The sequence below is a fragment of the Rhinoderma darwinii genome, chromosome 8 (assembly GCF_050947455.1).
Source record: "Rhinoderma darwinii isolate aRhiDar2 chromosome 8, aRhiDar2.hap1, whole genome shotgun sequence".
NCBI lineage: Eukaryota > Metazoa > Chordata > Amphibia > Anura > Rhinodermatidae > Rhinoderma > Rhinoderma darwinii.
In genome coordinates this window covers 31,345,470-31,367,890 of record NC_134694.1, presented here as the reverse complement: position 1 = coordinate 31,367,890, position 22,421 = coordinate 31,345,470, and the positions used below count along the sequence as shown (strand labels likewise).

At 44.8% G+C, this 22,421-nt stretch overlaps 2 protein-coding genes across 2 annotated transcripts in view; one reads left to right on the top strand and one right to left on the bottom strand.

Moving 5' to 3' along the window:
• AIFM1 (apoptosis inducing factor mitochondria associated 1) overlaps positions 1-633 on the bottom strand; it is a 38,909-nt gene extending 38,276 nt beyond the window's left edge. The window contains exon 1 of the mRNA XM_075835560.1: positions 261-633. Coding sequence (XP_075691675.1) covers positions 261-345 — 85 coding nt within the window. The 5' untranslated portion in view covers positions 346-633. The remainder of the gene's footprint in view (positions 1-260) is intronic.
• On the top strand, positions 397-14,376 carry MARS2 (methionyl-tRNA synthetase 2, mitochondrial). The gene is made up of 3 exons (XM_075835561.1): positions 397-900; positions 6,646-6,980; positions 13,041-14,376. Exons 1-3 carry the CDS (start codon positions 630-632, stop codon positions 14,148-14,150), a joined length of 1,716 nt encoding a protein of 571 aa, XP_075691676.1. The 5' UTR covers positions 397-629; the 3' UTR covers positions 14,151-14,376.
• The last annotated feature ends 8,045 nt before the right edge of the window (positions 14,377-22,421 follow it).

The window sequence follows — 22,421 nt, the reverse complement described above, 5'->3', positions numbered from 1 at the left end:
AATGGAAACCTCCGCTGTTTGTCTCAGTAATAAATCCCACATTTATGCTCCGGGATTATAGTCCACACATGTGTAATACGAGGCACCATATTGATCTCCTATAGAATATACTGATCCTTCACCTTCCACAGCTATGAACAGCTGCCAGTCCTCATTATAGCCGCACACTTGAAGGACACACATAGGGCACAAAATTCCGCTGACAAGTTACAAATCACACAATGAATAAGGAGGACGTGGACATTTCCTTTCCCACTCACTGCTAGTTGACTGTAACTTCTGCCTTGTCTGCACCAGGGCATGGCCCGCTCTCAGCCCTAGGGCAACCACTCTGGTCAGCGCCATGACAGAACCTTACTCGGGGTGACGTCACGACACTGCTCTGTTTTCCGGCGGCGGGAGGAAGCTCACACTGCCATGTTTAGTGAGGGCAAAGAGTTTTACAGAACTGCACAAATGACTAGAATGACGTTTCTCTCTGTCGTTCTGTGTAGTAATGAAATATAATGAATAGACTAGACATCGGCCGAAACGTGACCGGGGCTCTTCCTCACGGAACGGGTATTCCTGGAAGGTCAAGTGCTGAGGTAGCCGAGTGTCGTGTGTGGTGCGTCCTATAGTGTTGTACAATGTGTGTGGTACTGGCAGCTACACAGCGCAGCATGACCACAATGTGGCGCTTAGGAAAGTGGCAGTTCCTTGGCAGGACGGCACAGCGCGGCTCAGTACCGTGTATGCGGAGGGTCGGCTACGGAGAAATAATGACTCCCCATCTCCTCACCACCCCGATATTCTATGTGAACGCAGCGCCGCACCTCGGACACGTGTACTCCGCTCTTCTGGCCGACGTGCAGCACCGCTACGCCGCTCTGTGTGGACGGGACACAAGGCTGAGCACCGGTAAGCGCTCTCCACCACAGCGACCTTATCTAATCATTTCTGTATGAATGGCTACTCAACCCCTATATAAAGCATTGGAGGAGATGTAGGGCTACACAGTGCTGGAATTTGGGGCAGATTTAGCAAAACTAGTGCAAAGCAAATGTTGGTGTTGCCCATAGCAACCAGATTCTAGCTATATTTCATAGTCTATGGGAAATGAAGGCAGCTACTTCATTGGTTGCTAGGAGAAATTCCTCTATTTCCTTCCGTACTCGTTTTTCAAAATCTTCCCAATTGTATTGGACAGTTAGTAAGAACCCCTTCAATAAGCGTTAGAACCAGAGGTTCGGCCCATAACCAGGCAGATTTGCGGTAAAGCCACGTGTTGCGTTTTTTTTCCCCTGTATCACCCCGGTAGACTGTTTGCACACGGACATCAGCGGCTTCAGGCAAATGTAGTATTTCTTGTCACTTTTTATTTAGAGGAATGTGCAACCATGTAATACATTGCAGGAGAGTAGGTTGAACTAGATGGACTTACGTCTTTTTTCAACCTCATACTGTTATGAAGGTGGCAATTCTCCAATAGGATGGCAGGAACTCTACGCAAGGTATTCCGGCCGAAAAACCGCACCAAATTGTGGTGACGTTTTCCGGACGGGATGTCCACTGCGGAAAACTGCACAGAAAAAAAAGATGGATACTTACCATGGCGATGCGTTCCTCTGACGTTCTGCAGCCCTGGGATGACGTTTCATCCCATGTGACCGCTGCAGCCTGTGATTGGCTGCAGCGGTCCCATGGGATAAAACATCATCCCAGGAGGCCGGCCCGGACAAACAAGCACAGAATTCTGGGTAAGTATAAGATATTATTTTTTTTCCTGAGTTGCGTTTTTTTTTTTTTTGCAACGGAATCGCTACTTTTCAGCCCCCCAAAAAATGCAACATCTTCTATTTGTTGTGGGTTTTACTTCCCATTGAATTTAATTGGGAAAAACGTAAACAAAAAAGTAGCGATTACGCAAATACAATTGACATGCTGTAGATTAAAAAAACGCACCGCAGGTCAATTTCTGAGCGTCTTTACCGCTCAGCATTTACGCATCGGGTGGATAAGATTTCAAATCTCATTTTCTGCAATGAAATATGTTGCGGGATTTCTGCAGTATTTCTGCTACGTGTGAACTTGCCCTAATCGGGATGGATCCCTAGCAGGAGAACCACTATCTTTCATTTCCAAATAGGCCATCTGGACAGGGGTTGTCCAGGTTTGGGGATACCCTTTTATGCATCTGGATGCCTGTCCTGAGTCCGTCTTTCTCTACAATTGTGATGTGACTTGGAGGTACACCTGGGAACCATGTAGCAGAGGTCAGTGTGTAGCCCTAGGATTCCTAGCACAATTCCCAGTCACGTGTTATTTTTATTTATTTTTGTTCCAGAATTAAAGGGGTTGTAATATAATTCAGCATTAAAAATGAGTTTTTCTGCTTGAGACTCCACCCTCAGGATAGACCCCCTATAATGTCTCCTGTTTTGTCTCTAAGCTTGTGGGGGTCACTTGCTTGCAGGTATTGTTTGATGTCACCCCCAATGTTCCCTAATTCTTGGCAGCTCCTGAGCGGGGCAGTTAGGGATCAGGGCAAGTCTCCATCAATGGTGGGCGATCTAATGACCCAAAGCAATACCCCCAGTAAATGCTAATGTAGCAACTAAATAAGAGCATAAGAAAACTTATTTTAAATTAGTTTTAATTACTTTTTTAAATACTATAATATTACAAGTCCACCAGTAAAATAGATCGTTATAAACACCAATTATAGGCATCAATGAAAGAATCCCTCATTACACCACTGCCCCTGTAGATAGTTTCACACAGATCCCCCTGTAGATAGCGCCCCACAGCCCCCAGTAGATAGCTTCACACAGACCCCCCGGTAGATAGCTTCACACAGACCCCCCGGTAGATAGCTTCACACAGACCCCCCGGTAGATAGCTTCACACAGACCCCCCCGGTAGATAGCTTCACACAGACCCCCCCGGTAGATAGCTTCACACAGACCCCCCCGGTAGATAGCTTCACACAGACCCCCCCGGTAGATAGCTTCACACAGACCCCCCCGGTAGATAGCTTCACACAGACCCCCCCGGTAGATAGCTTCACACAGACCCCCCCCGGTAGATAGCTTCACACAGACCCCCCCCGGTAGATAGCTTCACACAGACCCCCCCCGGTAGATAGCTTCACACAGACCCCCCCCGGTAGATAGCTTCACACAGACCCCCCCCGGTAGATAGCTTCACACAGACCCCCCCGGTAGATAGCTTCACACAGACCCCCCCGGTAGATAGCTTCACACAGACCCCCCCGGTAGATAGCTTCACACAGACCCCCCCGGTCGATAGCTTCACACAGACCCCCCCGGTAGATAGCTTCACACAGACCCCCCCGGTAGATAGCTTCACACAGACCCCCCCGGTAGATAGCTTCACACAGAACCCCCCGGTAGATAGCTTCACACAGACCCCCCCCGGTAGATAGCTTCACACAGAACCCCCCGGTAGATAGCTTCACACAGACCCCCCCGGTAGATAGCTTCACACAGACCCCCCCCGGTAGATAGCTTCACACAGACCCCCCTCGGTAGATAGCTTCATACAGACCCCCCCCGGTAGATAGCTTCACACAGAACCCCCCGGTAGATAGCTTCACACAGACCCCCCCGGTAGATAGCTTCACACAGACCCCCCCGGTAGATAGCTTCACACAGACCCCCCCGGTAGATAGCTTCACACAGACCCCCCCGGTAGATAGCTTCACACAGACCCCCCCGGTAGATAGCTTCACACAGACCCCCCCCGGTAGATAGCTTCACACAGACCCCCCCCGGTAGATAGCTTCACACAGACCCCCCCCGGTAGATAGCTTCACACAGACCCCCCCCCCGGTAGATAGCTTCACACAGACCCCCCCGGTAGATAGCTTCACACAGACCCCCCCCGGTAGATAGCTTCACACAGACCCCCCCGGTAGATAGCTTCACACAGACCCCCCCGGTAGATAGCTTCACACAGACCCCCCCGGTAGATAGCTTCACACAGAACCCCCCGGTAGATAGCTTCACACAGAACCCCCCGGTAGATAGCTTCACACAGACCCCCCCCGGTAGATAGCTTCACACAGACCCCCCCCGGTAGATAGCTTCACACAGACCCCCCTCGGTAGATAGCTTCATACAGACCCCCCCCGGTAGATAGCTTCACACAGAACCCCCCGGTAGATAGCTTCACACAGACCCCCCCGGTAGATAGCTTCACACAGACCCCCCCGGTAGATAGCTTCACACAGACCCCCCCGGTAGATAGCTTCACACAGGACGCATGCGCAGACCGGCGTGATGTGACATCATCATGCCAGCCTGCGCAGGGAGTTTTCCCAGCGCCTTATGGGCTGCCTGCCTAACGTGGTCTGCAGCCTATAGTATTCATTTGTATCTGCGTCCTGGGGACGCACATACAAGTGAATGTGGCTATCGCTAGCACCGGAACCCCCTCCGGTGCTAGCGATGCCGCTGCATCCGCCCTTGGCTTTGAACTTTAGTGAACGGGCGGACTGTGGAAGGTGCGCAGCCACGCACTTTATAGGGAACACTGGTCACCCCATGCACCCTTGGCAACCGCTTGCTGTAATGCAGAATTTCCTCCTGGGTCGCAGAAACGTTCATTTCAGTGGTGGATAAATAAGGGATTTTATAGAATTAAGGACTTTTATAGGACGCGATATTAAAACTCTTTAGGGATTCGTACTCTCTCCCATCCTCTGAATTTCTGAGACCTGGTCAACGCCAACGCTTCTTACCTTCATGGAAGAATAAATTAGAAGATGTCTCTGCTATGACCACTCTAGAGCTTGGGGGGGGGGGGGGGGGATTGGATCTGAACCAGTGGAGAGATATGGCATACCAACTCTCCAAGGTTTCAACTAACACTTGTTTAATTGAAGCAGGATATAAAGTTCTGCTTAGATGGTACATGGTTCTGTCCAGATTGTCTAAGATCTACTTACTCCTCCTCTGACCCAGTTTGTTTTAGACAGTGCGGAGGCATATGTACCCTTCTCCACACTTGGTGGGATTGCCCTGTAGTGGTTAAATTCTGGGCAGAGGAATTTGATCTGATCAGGTTCTTCACCAACACTTCTCGATCAGTGGATTTATCTACTGCTTTACTTAATGGACTATTGACCTCATTGTCTAAACACCTCAAAAGATTTATCAAGTATATCCTGTTAGAAGCCAAAATCGCTGTTGCCAACTCCTGGCGTACGATTAAGGTCCCAATGGAACTGGTTAAAAACAAACTGTCATGGATAATCGTCAATGGCCAACCCACCAGTTTACTGACGGACAAACAGGATAGATTCGATAAGACTTGGGGACCCTGGAAAAGATGCCTATTCGTATAATTATAGTTTCCTACACAATTCTGATTTCCATATCACCCCGCTTTCTGATGCCCCCCCCCCCCTTTCTTCTATCTTGTCCTTATTCTTGGTATGTTATATCCATTCCTTTAATGAGTTTTCTCTGTTGAAAAACCATTGAATGCTAAAAATTAGTTTTGTCATTTACGTTATGTTCCAAAAATGCTCTAGTTTATGGGATATTCCCTTTAGTTAATTGTAATTGCGCCCCCTGGTGTTCAACCTATATAGTAATGTGCAGGTGCTGCTACTGAGCTGATTAAGGCCCCATGCACAAGAACGTATTTTTACGACCGCAAATCTGCTGGTGAATTGCGGCCCCATTCATTTCAATGGGCCCATGCACACGACCGTGGTTTCCACAGTCCGTGCATGGCCCAGGAGTCTGGACCGCAAAAAGAACGGACATGTCTTATTAGGGCCGTGTTTTGCGGTCCAGGATCATAGAAATTAATGCACGCGGCCATGTGCACGGCCCACGATTTTTGGGCGGCCTGCGGGTTAAACTCGGTGGCCATTCGACCGGAAAACCACAGCCGTGCACATGGCTTCGGTGCATGAGGCCTAAGGGAGGATGCACATGCTTAGTTCCACTCTACAACTGCCACCAGCCAATAGAAATGTCTTCTCTGCAGCAGAACGGACACGCCCCCTGAGCTGCCAGCATGAAGACAATCTAGCAGAGCAATTGAAGCAATGACAGGGGAAATCTCTGGATCCATGTAAGATACAGGCCTGGTTCTAGCTTTGTTAGAAAGATCATGCACTATATTATGCCTGATTTTATTTATTTTTTTTCCATTATTTCTGGGACAACCCCTTTAAGTCAACATCTCTGCCACCGAGCACCAAAGTTTTAATGCGATAAGAAGTTGCAGAAGGGGTGATCTCAGGGTTTACATGGGTGGCATATCGCTAGGATATGCCCCCAATGTCCAATTGTGTGTGTCTGGCCGTTGTTTGTCATTCTAACGGCTTATATGCCGCAGTCACTATTGACTGCGGCAACGAAGTGGCTAAACAGCTGGTATCGGAGTTGTCTTCGATCCCAGCCTTTAGAGCAGGGTGCTGGCTGTAATATACGTTGAAGTGATTTGGATGGCAGGTTGAAAAACCAGGGCCACTCAGGACAACTTTGATCATCGATCACCGCAGTTTCTTACTCCCTCACCATGTTTTTATTTATGCCATAAATATCCTCCTACAAAGCTTTCAGTAACCGTAATCTATCTGAGGGTGACACCAGTCTATTAATATGCATGTGTTCTTTTTTACAGGTACTGATGAACATGGTATCAAGGTGCAGCAAGCTGCCGCTGCTTTGGGTGTGAATCCATCAAACTTTTGTACTACCGTTTCCCAGCAGTTCCGCACAATGTTTGACACAATGGCCATCTCTTACACAGATTTTGTTCGTACAACGGAATTTCGTCACACGGAAGCAGTTTGTCATTTCTGGAAGAAGCTGGATGAGAGAGGATATATCTATAAGGGGCTGTACCAAGGATGGTATTGTACATCTGATGAAGCTTTTTTAAGTGAGGATCAAACTGTGGAGAGCAGCGACGCAGAAGGCAACAAAATCAGAGTGTCAGTAGAAAGTGGACATCAGGTATTGGGAGAAAAATGGAGGCTGTGCAGTATTGGAATAGTATTTTACAATGTAGAATCCTCACCTGAAGTCATTCACACTTGTATCTTGCATCAATATTTGTAAGCTAAAGCCAGGAGTGAAACATAAAGGCTACGTTCACACGGTGCGTAATTGCTGCAGTTTGCGGACAAAATTTACATCCTATTAAAGTAGCAGCAAAGTTAATAAGATTCTAAAAATCTCATTTACACGCTGAAGAGAAATCTCCATGCAGAAATTTGCCTGTTGTGCTGATTTTTTAATAGTTGCATATTTGTAAATTCCACAACAAATAGCAAATGTTGCCATTTTTGTTTGCGGAAAAGCTGCAAAATTGCAGCAAAAAAATGGCATTCCAATAGCGACACGTCACTTTTCCTTCTGGTCATAGTTCCACCGGCCTGGATGACCCTGCACCCAATGATGGGCTGCAACAGTGACATTAAAGAGAATGTCATCCCAGGAGGCCGGCAGCACAGACGGCAGCTGTGGGAGGAGTGACGCGTCGCTAAATCCCCTCATCTGGGTTGCGCAGCGGCAAATCCAGCCAAAAGCACACACCAAATCAAGTGTGATTTGGCACACCTCCCAACTTAAAGACCAAACACCTTAGGGGTGTAGTTTTTAAATGGGGCTGCTTCTAGGGGTGTTACATCATTCTGACAGCTCAAATCCTCATCAGGTGTGGAATGGGGCCTGAAATTAATTTGAGATAAAGTTGTGCCCTAAAAGCCACAGGGTGCTCATTTGCTTGTGGGCCCCATGGAGCAGATTACAGCATAATTGGGGGTACTTCTGGATACAGGTGCATTTCATGTACTATGTACGAAAAATATGTCCTATAAATTATGCAGATTACGGCCTAAGTGGGGGGTTTTCTGAACACAGGAGAAACTGGGCAATAAATGTTGGGGTGCATTTCCTCACTTGCATGTACTATGTCCGAAAAATCTGTCTTATATAACTGACGCATTTTGAAGAAATGTTTTTTTTTTTGTTTTTTTTTTTTTACTCCTTTTATATTCTTGCACAAAAACGTTGAGCATAAAAAACGCAAACTGTAAGGGGAAGGGAAAAGATAGGACAGTGTGTGGTTGTGTTGCCATTGCTGTTAAAATATAATCATTATTAATTGTTGTTAAAATGTAAAAAAAAAAACGCGATACACCCCCATTGAATACTGGGGGGGGAGGGGGGTGTCGTTTTTCTTTAAAACTGTTCTTCAAAATTAACCTTTTTAAACTTTGTAATACATTCTAAAATGGAAAATATTTTAAACACATTGCTGTCCATATAAAGTAGTCATGGAAATATACATTTTATAACGCGTTAGTTCAGCATGTACATATGTGAGATATTCGTTAAAAATAGGAAATTTATTTTTATACATTTTTCTTTTGTGTTCTAATAAAGAAACACATCTTATCGGCCTTCTTTTACCACATAAATATAGTAGACTGTCGTAAAAAAACAACAATGTCCGAATCAGTTGGATACACGTCGTCACTGAGTTTTTGGGGAAATTGATCATAAATTCCAGATTTTTTAAATCTGGCTTGGTCCTTAAGGGGTTAAGCAATACCCTTTTTTTTTTTTGTCTGGCCACTCTTCCATAAAGCCCCACTCTCTGCAGTGTACAGCTTATAGCGGTCCTATCAACAGATACTTCCATCTCCACTGTGGATGTTTTTAGTGCTCCTTTCAGTGTTATCGTTGGTGCCTTTGTTTAATTTATGATTAATGCCCTCCTTGCCCAGTCCGTGAGTTTTGTTGGGCGGCCTTCCCTTGTCAGGTTTGTAGTTGTGCTTTATTCTTTCCATTTTGTTATAATGGTTTTAATGGAACACCGTAGGGTGTTCAAAGTTTAACATTTTTTTATAACCCAACCCTGATCTTTACTTCTCCACAACTTTGTCTCTGACCTGTTTGGAGGGCTCCTTGGTCTTCATGAACAGGTGTATTTATACTGACATCATGTGACTGATCATGTGACTGATCATGTGGAGCTTTGATTGCACGGGGGGGGGGGGGGACGACGACTTCAGAAGCCAAATAATGTGTTTGACCAGACCTTATTTAGGGGGTGAGTACATATGCAATAAAAATTTTCGTGTTTTAGTCATTTTTTTTTTTTTATATTTAAAGAGGCTCTGTCACCAGATTTTGCAACCCCTATCTGCTATTGCAGCAGATAGGCGCTGCAATGTAGATTACAGGAACGTTTTTATTTTTAAAAAACGAGCATTTTTGGCCAAGTTACCTGCAAACGCTGATGCTGCTGCAGAATCAACTGTAGCCTCTGGTGCCGATGTGGCCGTCACGATGCAGGACCTGTGAGTGACGTCACAGATCTGCACTGCCAGAAGCTGGGCGTTCTGAAGAGAAGAGGATGTTACTTCTCTTCAGAGCGCCCAGCTAGTGAAAGTATTAAAAACGCCCCGATGTACGCACATAATACACGCCCACTTGGACTTTTACTTTTAAACACACCCACTTGGACTTTTGCAAGCCTCATTTGCATAACTACAAAAATGGTCATAACTTGGCCAAAAATGCTCGTTTTTTAAAAATAAAAACGTTACTGTAATCTACATTGCAGTGCCGATCTGCTGCAATAGCAGATAGGGGTTGCAAAATCTGGTGACAGAGCCTCTTTAATGACCAAGCCAGATTTGTCAAATCTGGTATGTCTGACTTTATCAGAGAATAACTCTGTGAAAGTTTTGAATATCCAAGTAATACTGACATTGTTTTTTCGTCACATGTTGTATTTTATTTTAGTGGTAAAGGTAGACTGATACGATTCGCGGAAATTAATTAAAAAATAGAAAAATGGAAGAAATTTTGTAAAAATTACCATTTTCCCCTATTTTTAACTGCAATATGTCACATATGTACACACATACTGTACAATTTTTTTAATTAAATATATATTTCTATCTCTTTACTCTATTTTGGCAGCACTTTTGAAAAAATAAAATTAATTTTCAGCAATTTAGAGGACTTACAAATTGAATAATAATTGTATAAATTTTGAAGTACATTTTGTTTTCCTGCACCAAGCCAGGTTTTCAGAGGCTCATAGGTCTCAGAGTGATGGAAACCCCCACAAATGACCCCATTTAGAAAACTAGACCCCTTAAGGTATTTACCTAAGGGTATAGTAAGTATTTTGACCCCACAGTTTTTTGCTAAATTTAATACATAGCAGGTGAAAAGAAAAATTTCACTTTTTTTCATAAAAGTATCAGTTTGAAGACCAATTTCTTTGTAAAGCAACCATGAGAATGAAGAAACACACCCCAAAATCTATCACTCTTTTTCTCCTGTTTTCAAAAATACCAACATTGTGGCCCTAATGCGCTGCCTGGACACACGGCAGGACCCAAAAGGAAGGGAGCACCCGGAGGCTTTCAGGACTCATATTTTGCTTGAAAATGTTTTAGGCCCCACTCTACATTTGGAGAGGCTTTGAGCTGCCAGAACGATAGAAACTCCCCATAAACGACCCCATTTAGAAAACTAGACCCCATAACATAATTATTTAGGTGTATAGTAAGTGTTTTGACCCCACAGTTCTTTGCTAAATTTAATGCATATCAGGTGAAAAAAAAAATTATTTCACTTTTTTCATAAAAGTATTAGTTTGAAGACCGATTTCTTTGTAAAGCGAACATGAAAATGAAGAAACACACCCCAAAATCTATCACCCTCTTTCTCCTGTTTTCAAAAATACCCACATTGTGGCCCTAATGCGCTGCCTGGACACACAACAGGACCCAAAAGGAAGGGAGCACCCGGAGGCTTTCAGGACTCATATTTTGCTTGAAAATGTTTTAGGCCCCACTGTACATTTGGAGAAGCTGAGCTGCCAGAACGATAGAAACTCCCCATAAACGACCCCATTTCGAAAACTAGACCCCTTAAGGTATTTATCTAGGGGTATAGTTAGCATTTTGACCACACAGGTTTTTTGCTAAATATATTGGAATTAGTCTGTAAAAATTAAAATGTACTTTTTTTCTGAAACAACATAGAAATTTTTATTATTTACAAGGAATAACGAAGAAAATGCACCCCAACATTTGTAAAGCAATGTCTCCCGATTACGACAATACCCCATATGTGGTAATAAACTGCTGTTTGGACCCACAGCAGGGCTCAGAAGGGAAGGAGCGCCATTTGGATTTATGATTTTGCTGGAATGGTTTTCGGTGCCATGTCGCATTTGCAATGCACTGGAGGGACCAAAACAGTGGAAACCCACGAAAAGTTACCCCATTTTGGAAAAACCTTCAAGAAATTTTTCTAGGGGTATAGTGAGCATTTAGACCCCACGGCTCTTTTGCAGAGTTTATTGGAATTAGGGCGCGAAAATTAATATCAACATTTTTTCCACTAAAATGTTGCATTTTCTCATTTTCACAGGGGATAAAGGAGGAAAAAAACAACCATTTTTTATAAAGCAATTTCTCCCGAGTACGGAAATACCCCACATGTGGTCAAAAGTTTTTTTCATTAGAAATGAATTAACCCTTTCAGGACTGATCCATTTTTTGCTTTCATATTTTAGATTTTCACTCCCCGCTTTCCAAGAGCCATAACTTTTTTATTTTTCCATCAATAGAGCGGTGTGAGGGCTTATTTCTTGCGGGACAATCTGTAGTTTTCATTGGTAGCATTTTGGGGTACATGCGATTTTTTTTTTTTTTGATTTTTTTTTATCACTTTTTATTCAATTTTTTTGCAATCCTGAACAAAAAACAGGAATTCTGACACCGTTTTTTAGGTTTTCTTTTTGCGGCGCTCACCGTACGCTATAGGTGACATTTTTACTTTATTCTGCGTGTTAGTACGATTACGGCGATACCAGATGTATATAGGTTTGGTCCTTTTTTTTAGCGTTTGCGCAATAAAATGACTTATTTATAAAAAATAAAAAAAATCTGTGTCACCATATTCTGAGGGCCATAATTTTTTAATTTTTTAGTCAAAAAAGCTGTGTAAGGGCTTGTTTTTTGCGGGACGGATAGAAGTTTTTATTGGTACTATTTTCGGGTACATTCGACTTTTTGATCACTTTTTATCCTCTATTTTGGGAGCGGTGGTGACAAAAAAAATTGATTCTGTCGTCGTTTTTTATTGATTTTTTTTGGGGTGTTCATCGTGCGGGAAAAATAACATTATAGTTTTATAGTTGGGTTCGTTACGAACGCGGCGATACCAAATATGTGTACTTTTTTAACGTGTTCATTTTTTTTCTATAATAAAAGTCTTATTATAGGAAAAAAGCATTTAGTGTTTATAGAACTTCTAACTTTTATTTTTACACTTTTTTTAAAACATTTTTATTACTTTTTTTTACTTTTTTTTCTTGTCCCACTAGGGGACACTTAGACTTGCAGCTTTGATCGCTGCTAGAGTACATTACACTACACACGTAGTGTAATGTACTCTAACTGTCATTGTGACGTGACTGTCACACTGACAGGAAGCAGAGGAGGAACGGCCGGAGGCTGTTCCTCCGAGGCTTCCGTACATGGCAACCCGGAGGTCATTATCTGACCTCCGATTGCCGTGACAAGCATCGGTAGCCCCCACGATCACTTCGTGGGGGCTGCCGATGTGCTTCAAACCACTTAAATGCGGCGACGGCAATCCGTCGCCGCACTTAAGGGGTTAACTGCCGAAAGCAGCGGCGATGGTCCGCTGTCCGGCGAGACTGATGTCTCAGCTGTCTAGGACAGCTGTCAGCGCGCGTCTGTCACTCTGTGTTTACACAGAGTGACAGTTTGAAATGCGGACGAAAATTAACGTCATTGTGCGGGAACTAGCAGCCGACCATGACGTTCATTTTCGTCCTTGGTCGTTAAGGGGTTAAGCCTCCTGGTTGCAACAGTATATGCCAACGGTCTGTGTCGCCCAGTGAACTGTGAACTGGACCAGAAAATAATTGAGTATTTAAAAAAATCCTGTTTTTTCTAATACTGATCAACCCCTTTAATCCTATTTTAACCTTTTAATCTTTTCTTGCTTTAGGTACATTGGATGAGTGAAGAAAATTACATGTTCAGACTGTCTCAACTAGGTCCTAAACTCCTTGACTGGCTTCAGACAGAACCAATCCATCCTGCTCCATTTCTCCGTATAGTTCGACAATGGCTGGAGGAGGATTTACCAGATCTTTCTGTGTCTCGCCAACGTAATCGTGTATCGTGGGGCATCCCTGTTCCTTCCGACCCATCTCATACTATCTATGTCTGGCTGGATGCATTGATCAACTATCTAACTGTTGCGGGTTATCCTGATCATAATTTTACTCCCTGGGGACCCTCAATCCATTTGCTCGGTAAAGATATTTTGCGGTTTCACGCCATATATTGGCCTGCTTTCTTATTAGCAGCGGGTCTGCCCCCACCCAAAAAATTACTTGTCCACTCTCACTGGACTTGTAATGGGGTCAAGATGTCAAAGAGCCTTAAGAATGTTGTGGATCCTACAGAATGCATTAAGCAGTATACAAGAGATGGGCTACGGTATTTCTTGCTTCGCCACGGTTCCCCTGAGAGAGACAGTGATTTTACGCACCATACCGTCCGTAAACTCTTAAACTCTGAGCTTGCTGATGCGCTAGGTGGACTTTTAAACCGCTGCACAGCACACACTATAAATCCTGGACAATGTTGGCCATATTATCAATGCAATAGTGAGCCGTCTGCCGCACATAATGAATTGCAGGGACTTTTAGGAGCTGTTAAAGAGCTGCCTGGACTGGTAGACCAGTACATGAATAGATTTCAAGCAAACAAAGCCTTGGAGGCAATTGACAGCAGTGTGCGGTGTTCAAATGCTTTCTTCCAGAGTCAGGCCCCGTGGAAGTTGTTTAAGGGAGACGAGGAAGATAAGGCATGGGGACAATCTGTACTGTATATTACCCTTGAATCTTTGAGACTCTATGCTACTCTCCTTCAGCCTGCAGTTCCCATTCTAGCTAAAACAATATTGGATCGACTTGGTGTTCCTGATATTTACAGAACTTTGAAAGGAAATGTTTTTTTTGCAGCAACTTTGGGTGAAAAATATTGTTTTCAGGGACAGACTCTGGGGTCAAAATGCGGTCTCCTGTATCCAAGACTGGATCTGGACTAAGAAATAATGAAAAAAGGAAATGTAACAAAAGTAATATATAATGCAGAGTACCTCAGCAGAAACTTCTTGTAATGTAGTCGAAAAAAAATTATGCGTTTGGTGTCATGAATAAAATGTTTATATTCTTTATACTCCTCCGCAATCTTCTTACCAAATAATCTGTGATGCACATAAGCCATCCAAGCACGGTTCCACAGCAGAGATTGCATCCAGGTCTATTATTGAACTCCATGGTTGCTGTATGCAGTAAACGTCTAAGCTCCATGTTGTGGTTGTATCATTTATTAATAATAATCTTTATATAGTGTCAACATTACTGCAGGGAGATTAATAGAATTAATTTGATTAGTTCGCCCTAAAGGACTCATTTTGTTTTCTAACAATCGTAGAATAGATATTTTTTTAGGCGCGTCCAGCTGCACAAGGAAGCTCCGCCCCGCCACCTCATCACTTCCTGGTCCGCTCCGTTCTCTGCTTCCCCATGGAACTGCTGTTCTGTAGTGAACAAAATAATACAGGTCGGAACAGTAGTTCCGTGGGGAAGCAGGGACTCCTGGTACATAACTACACCGCCCTGTAGATACCGCCCTGCTATAGATAGCACCCCCTTGAAGATCGCACCACAACCCCCCCTTATAGATCACCGTGCTGTAGATGGCACCCCTCTTGTACCTTGTAGATCGCACTGCTGTGGCTCCCACTAGGTGCTGAATCCCCAGCCAAAGCATCGGCAACCTCTGACCGGGGATTCAGCTCCTAGTGGCAGCTACAGCGGCGTGATCTACAAGGAAGGGGGGTTTGATCTACAAGGGCGGGGGGTGCTGCGATCTGCAATGGGGAGTAGGGGTGCGATCTACATGTGGGGGTGCTGCTGCGATCTACATGTGGGGTACGGTCTACAAGGGGGTGCAGCATTGTTTACTTGGGCACTGTGGCACTACATTGGGGGGGTACTATGTGGGCACTGTCTCTATATGTGGGCACTGGGGCACTATCTACCCTGACAAATGAAATCCATCCTTTTATTATTTTTTTATTTTTTTTATAAACGGCCATGAAAGACGGACTGGGAATGGATGAGAATTTGGAGACACTGATGCAAAATAGACATAAAAAACTGGCAATTGATCAGTTTTTAATGGCCATTTTTTTTTCACTGATGTATGATTATAGCCTAAATGACTATAATTCCAGGAGTCCCGTTCGCATGTACCGTGGTGGGGCTGGGAAATCCGGCTGATACACAGACCATTTTTCACGGTCTAATCACGTTCGTGTGAATCCGGAAATGTCGGAGACTGGCTAAGGTGGTGACGGGTAGAGAGGGATGTTAGTGCACACAGTGCCTCATTGATTATAGATTCTGTTAACCTGGTCCTTGCCGGGGAACACAGAAGTTATAATCAAGCTGAGGTTAAAAGTTGTGAAGTTACGTATAATAATTATAGCAATATATGCTAAAAAGTTATTTATATAAAGAAAATTTATTAACCCCTTAATGACCGGGCCTGAAAAGACCTTAATGACCAGCTCTTTTTTTTCTGTTTTTGCCTCTCTGCCTTTCAGCAGCAGACACACCTCTCCACGCACCCAGTCAGGTTTCCTGTCCTCCGGATGTGATTGTCCTGTGGCAAGACACTCTCTCCAGGATTGCAGGCCCTCCAGCAGGTACTCACCTGTGTTCCTGGAGGTTTCCTGAGGGTATAAGCCTCTTCGGGAGCAACCCGTAGTCTGGGGCTGGTATCTCCCTCCTCTCCCGGTCTCACTGCTTCCCTCTACGGAGGTGGTAGATTCCCGCCGCGGATGGGGTCTCCTCTGGGGGGGGGGGGGGGAGACGCTCGCCAGTGGTCAGGCCTGGCTCCGGGTTACAGGCAGAGAGCCAGGACTCCTGACCCAGCGTTCGGCCGCTTCCGGCGCACCACATTAATCACTTCCGGTCGCGGGGCACGTCACTTCTGGTGGGAATGAAGAGCGGACATCCCAGGAAGCGGTGCTCCGGCGGCCCATGTGGGGAGGAGGGGCTACAGCGCGTCGTGGCCTGGGAGCCTCCACAGCCAATCCTAGGCCTATTTCTAGGCCTGAACCAGAACGGCTCCTTCTCCAGCAAAGCAACCAGCATGGAAGCTCCAGGAGAAGCAGCAGGACGCGTGGAACGACTTGAGCGATCAGACCCAGGAAGATCCTCCAGTCCGGTACTTTAAACGGCATGGGGTCTTCTAGGAAGCATGGTAGGACAGACCTTTTTTTCACGTTATTAATTTTGTCCCTCCTTGTATATTGCATGTTTCCTAGGTCAGAGAGGGTCCCAGAAAACAATTGGACAAGGCTCGCAACAAAGTGTAGTAGGAAGCTGGCAGCCTCTTATCAAAAACGGTTATGCCAACCTTGTTTGGATCAGATCCTGGCAGAAGAATCCCCTAACCATCCCACTAGCATAAGGGGTATACTGCGTACAGAGGTTAAGAGCTCCCTTCAATCCCTCAGAAAGAATCATGATCGTCCTAGCACCTCGTCCGGCAAGACACGGCAAGTCCTAGGCATTTCTAATTCTTTTAGTGAAGAGGAAAGGTTTGAGGAGGAAGGGGTACTAGGCTCCTCTGAGTTTTTCTCTGACGAGGATGGGGGAGGGAAGAACTTATTCCCAGCAAATGACGTGGACCAACTCCTTAAAGCAGTCTGGGCCACTATGAATATCGATGACCCCAAGGAACCCCGGTCTGTTCAGGACATTATGTTTGAGGGCCTGGGTCCTAGGAAACAGAGGACTTTTCCTGTTCACGGGATTATATCCAGCCTCATTAAGAGGGAATGGAAGCACCCTGACAGGAAATTAGGCATTCCCAAGATTTTAAAGAGAAAATATCCCTTTGAGGAGGGATTAAGTAAAGACTGGGATAGTTTTCCCAGACTGGATGCCCCGGTAGCGAAGATATCCAGAAAAAATGCCTTGCCATTTGAGGATCTTGGTTCTCTCCCCGATCCTATGGATAGGAAGGTAGACTATTACCTAAAAAGAACCTGGGAAGCCTCTGCGGGGGCCTTTAAGCCGGGTATTGCAGCTACATGTGTAGCCAGGTCTCTCTCAAAATCTGGATAGCTCAGTTAGAGCTTCATCTCAGGGACAAGACTCCTAGAGAACAGATACTGGCTTCCCTCTCGGTTTTGTCTAAGGCCACAGATTTTTGGGCTGATGCCTCAGTGGGCTCGGGCCGTCTGGCAGCCGGATCCACCGCCTTATACAACTCATTCAGAAGAGAAATACGGCTGAAACCATGGAAGGGAGATGCAGGCTCCAAAGGGAAACTTTGTTCTAACCCTTGTTCAGGAGATTTTTTGTTTGCCCGCCCCCCCCCCCCCCCCCCCCCAGGATGATCTCCAGGTAAAAGCATCCGATAGGAGGAAGGGGTTTCCTACCCAGGGCAAACCAGACTCCTTTCGTCCCAGGAAATTTAATATAAAACCCATTTGCAAAGGACAGGATTTTTGATCCTCTAAATTCCTAAAAGGAACAAGGGTTTCTTGTTTAGGCCTCAGAGCGATCCCAAGAGTAAAGATCACCAGCAATGACGCCAGAGGGAGTGGGGTAGGGGGTCGCTTATCCCTTTTCTTTCGAGAATGGGAAAGGATGTACTTCAACAAATGGGTTCTAGACTACATAAAAACTGGGTACAAGCTAGAATTCATGTCACCTCCTCCAGACAGATTCCTCCACACAAAGAGGCAAAAGGATTCAGAGAAACAATGGGCTCTAGAGTCAGAGGTTATTTGTTCTGGTACCAGTCCGGAGACCAGAGAAAGGGAAGGGCTACTATTCTCCCCTTTTTCTGGTAAAGAAACAGGAGGGCCGATTCCGGGTCATAATAAATTTAAAGCAGCTAAACTCCTTCCTGATTTACAAAAAAATTTGGATGGAGAGTATCCCCTCTACAGTAAATCGTCTATTCAGGGATTGTATGATGGCATCAATAGATCTGGAGGATGCTTATTACCATGTCCCCGTTTGCATCACTCATCAGAAGTATCTGAGGGTGGCACTAGTTTTGAACGACTCCCTAATCCACCTCCAATACAGGGCGCTCCCGTTTGGCATCTCTCAGGCACCGAGAGTCTTTACCAAACTTATATCAGAAATTACATCATTTATACGAACAAAGGACATTCTGATCATTCCCTACCTAGGCGACTTTCTGATAGTGGCAGACACCGCCCAGACTTTGACACTCCATCTATGGTCAGTACAATCGACTTTGATAGATCTGGGTTGGAATATAAACATAAACAAATCAAACTTAACCCCATCCAAAAGATGCATTTTTTTGGGGATCCTTCTAGACTCCTCCAGACAGATGTCCTTTCTCCCTCAGGGAAAAATCCAGCCTTTGATAGAAAGAGTCTCAGTCCTCTTTTTGGATCATTTAACTTCTTTCAGAAGGGCTATGTCGGTCCTAGGCCTTTTGACCTCCTGTATCCCGGCCATAATGTGGGCTCAGTTCAGGTCCAGACCTCCGCAGAGGGACATATTAGAAAAGTGGGACAAAAGCAAGCGCTCACTAGATCACTCCCTGCTCCTTTCCTCAGTAGCCAGACTCTCGCTCAGGTGGTGGATGAAAGTAGAGAACCTCAGGAAGGGTGTTTCATGGGAAATGTCCCCAACCCTGAACATTACAACAGATGCCAGTCCTTGGGGGAGGGGAGCCCATGGCGACTCCTTCTGCCTTCAGGGTCAGTGGGATCCTCAAACCTCTATAAGATCTTCCAATTACAGGGAGCTGGAGGCAGTACTTCAGACAATAAAAAGCACAATTCCTATACTTTGGGGAAGAAGGGTTAAGGTTCTTTCAGACAACACGACTACAGTAGCATACATAAACCATCAAGGAGGTACACGATCAGGCCTTCTGATGACGTTCGCTACAGAGATCTTTTCCCTAGCCGAGCTACATCTATCGTCCCTTTCAGCTGTCCATCTAAGGGGAAGGGACAATCGGGTAGCAGACTTCATGAGCAGAAGACAGTTGCTGCAGTCGGAGTGGTCCCTGAATCAGGACGTCTTCTAAATTATTGTGGCCAGGTGGGGGAATTCTTCCATAGAGCTGTACGCTACCATTGAGAGCAAGAAAGCGCCCAGATTCTTTTCCCTAGATCCCCGAGAAGATACAGTAGCAGTACATGCTCCCTCTCAGAGTTGGAGCCTGGAACAGGGTTATGCCTCTTCCCCCCCCCCCCCCCCCCTCTGTCTACTTCTGAGAGTTTTTAAAAAGATCAGAGAAGACAGAGCCTCGGTAATCCTGATTGCTCCATTTTGGCCAAAGAGGCCGTGGTTCACCTGGCTGAGGAGGTTGACCGTAACCCAACCATGGATCCTTCCAGACAGACTAGATCTCCTGTCCCAGGGCCCAGTAGTTCATCCAGAGATCTCCAGGCTGCATCTTACAGCATGGAGACTGAGAGGGTAATCCTCAGGAAAAGAGGTATCTCTGAGACGGTCATCTCTACTTTACTGTCAAGTAGGAAACGGGTTACCTCTAAAATATATTTATGGGTCTGGAAAGCTTTTCTTACCTTTACAGGAATTGATATAGATCCATTAGCAGATCCAGATATTCCCCTGATTTTAGACTTTCTCCAGGCAGGGCTAAACTAAAACCTCAAGCCCGGTACATTAAAGGTACAGATTTTTGCCCTAAGCTCCTTCTATGATTCCAGGTTAGCAGAACACTCCTTGATTAGAAGGTTCCTGATAGCGGCCTCGGGGATAAGACCCCAAATAAGGTCTTCAGTCCCACCTTCGGACTTAAACTTAGTCCTTACTGCTTTGATGGGTTCATCCTTTGGACTCCCTGTCCATTACGTTTCTCACTCTAAAGATTACGTTTTTACTAGCGGTTACCACTGCCCGTAGAGTAAGTGAAATTCAGGCCCTCTCTGCTTTTCCTCCTTACACTTTAGTATTGGACGATAAAGTAATTATGAAGACCTTACCAGGTTTTTTTGCCAAAGGTAATTTCCCCTTTTCATCCGGACCAAGAGATTATTCTTCCCTCCTTTTGTGACTCCCCAAAAAATCCAAGGGAACAGGAATTTAATTGTTTAGACGTAAGGAGATGCTTAGTACACGTCGTTAATCGACACATACAGAGATGAAAAAAAAATGGCAGCCCCCATAGAGAAAAGTAAGAAAAAAATAAAAAGTACTACACAAGAACAGAAATAAATAAAATTTATTTTAATACCATACTAAAAGCAATATTATATTAAAAAATAATATTTTGTGACACCTTCCCTTTAACCCCTTAAAGGGAATGTGTTGCCAGAAAAACATGTTGTTTTTTTTTTTAATTAAACATTTAGTGTGTGGGTGATTAAACATTGTTCAAATTTTTTTTTTTTTCCACGAGTCAGGAAATATTATAAATTAATTCTAATTTATAATATTTCCCATTTCTGGTCACTAGATGGAGCTATTCCCAAAATTGCAGCATTGCAAAATTGGGTAAAAAGCCCTCGCTCTAGTGAGCTCTCAGCATCCCCCCCTCCTTTATCCTGGCTAGTGCCGGGATAAACGAGGGGTTTGAACGGTGTAACCTCCTACACTGTGTGTCGCCATTTTTTGAGCTAACACACAGTGTAGTAGGTTTACATACAGTAGTAAACACACACAAACACGAACATACATTGAAATCTCTTACCTGCTCCTGCCGCCGCGGCTCCCTCCGGCCCGTCCGCTCCGTCTGCTGCCGCTGGTCCAAGTGCACAAGTCCGGAAGCCGCGACCGGAAGTAGTAATATTACTGTCCGGCCTCGACTTCCGGTCCACAGGAAAATGGCGCCGGACGGCGCCAATTTCAAATTGGACTGTGTGGGAGCGGCGCATGCGCAGTTCCCACACAGACGCCGTACACACAAGTGAATGGGACGGGAGCCGTTCGCAGTCCCTATGGGACTGTGGCTGCCGTATTCCATGTCTGTATGTGTCGTTAATCGACACATACAGAAATGGAACAAAAAATGGCAGCCCCCATAGGGAAGAAAAAGTGTAAAAATAAGAAAAAGTAAAACACAAACACACAAATAAATATAAACGTTTTTAATAAAGCACTAACATCTTTAACATATAAAAAAATAATTTGTGATGACACTGTTCCTTTAAGGACGCAGCCTTGTTTTGGCCTTAAGGCTCAGAGCCCATTTTTCAAATCTGACATATTTCACTTTATGTGGTAATAACGTGGGAATGCTTAAACCTACCCAAGGGATTCTGAGATTGTTTTCTCGTGACACATTGGGCTTCATGTTCGTGGTAAAATTTGGTCGATATATTCAGTGTTTATTGGTGAAAAATTGCAAAATTTAGAGAAAATTTTGAAAAAATTGCATTTTTCAGAATTTAAATGCATCTGCTTGTAAAACAGACGGTTATACCACCCACACTAGTCACTAGTTCACATTTCCCATATAGACAAAAGAGAAACAGAGTCTTTAGCCAGTATTATCAGAAGTATCAATACAAAACTTTATTTAAATGTACAAAATGACAAACATTTAAAAGAATATATCAATTAGAAAAAACTCCAATAAAATGACATAGAGACAGAGCATCCCCTTCTTTTTACTTTTTCCTTTTTCTAATTCTTTCCCTTTGTTAGATGAGCAATGTGTTTCTTGATTTCCACTTTTGTCAGGTACTAATTATAACTGCCTTTTTAAAATGTAATATAATGTATCAGATGCAAAACACCTGTATTCCCTGGTTGGTTTGATTACACTGAACCGCGAGAATCATAGATCTTGCAATACTGAATGGGTCGTGGTATTCTTCAATTCACTTACTTTATTGCGTTCTGCTCCGCCCAATCGGGTGCGCGCTCCTGACGTCCGCGGCCGGGACTGGGTGAGGCCACGCCCGTACCTCCAATAGTGCGGTGCGCATGTCCGGATCTTCTGGTACGCGACCAGAGACCGGATATGCGCCGCAGCGCTGGAGGACGGAAGTGGGGCACGCCACACTTCCGGTTTCGCCGTCGGATGCGCGCCATACACTTTTGAGTGGAATAGAAGGTAATGGAACACACCTGGATAGACAGGGTATATAGGGTGCCTTCTGGTCAGACACACTACACCCCCTTGAGGAAGCGGACATTCGCGAAACGCGCGTCGGGGCGCACACAGTGACGATCGGGACTTAGCCTAGAACACTTATGGGTAAGATCATCAGAGTTATTTTTTTATATTAGGGCCTGGTTTAGACCCGTTATTCACATCTCCTAATGCT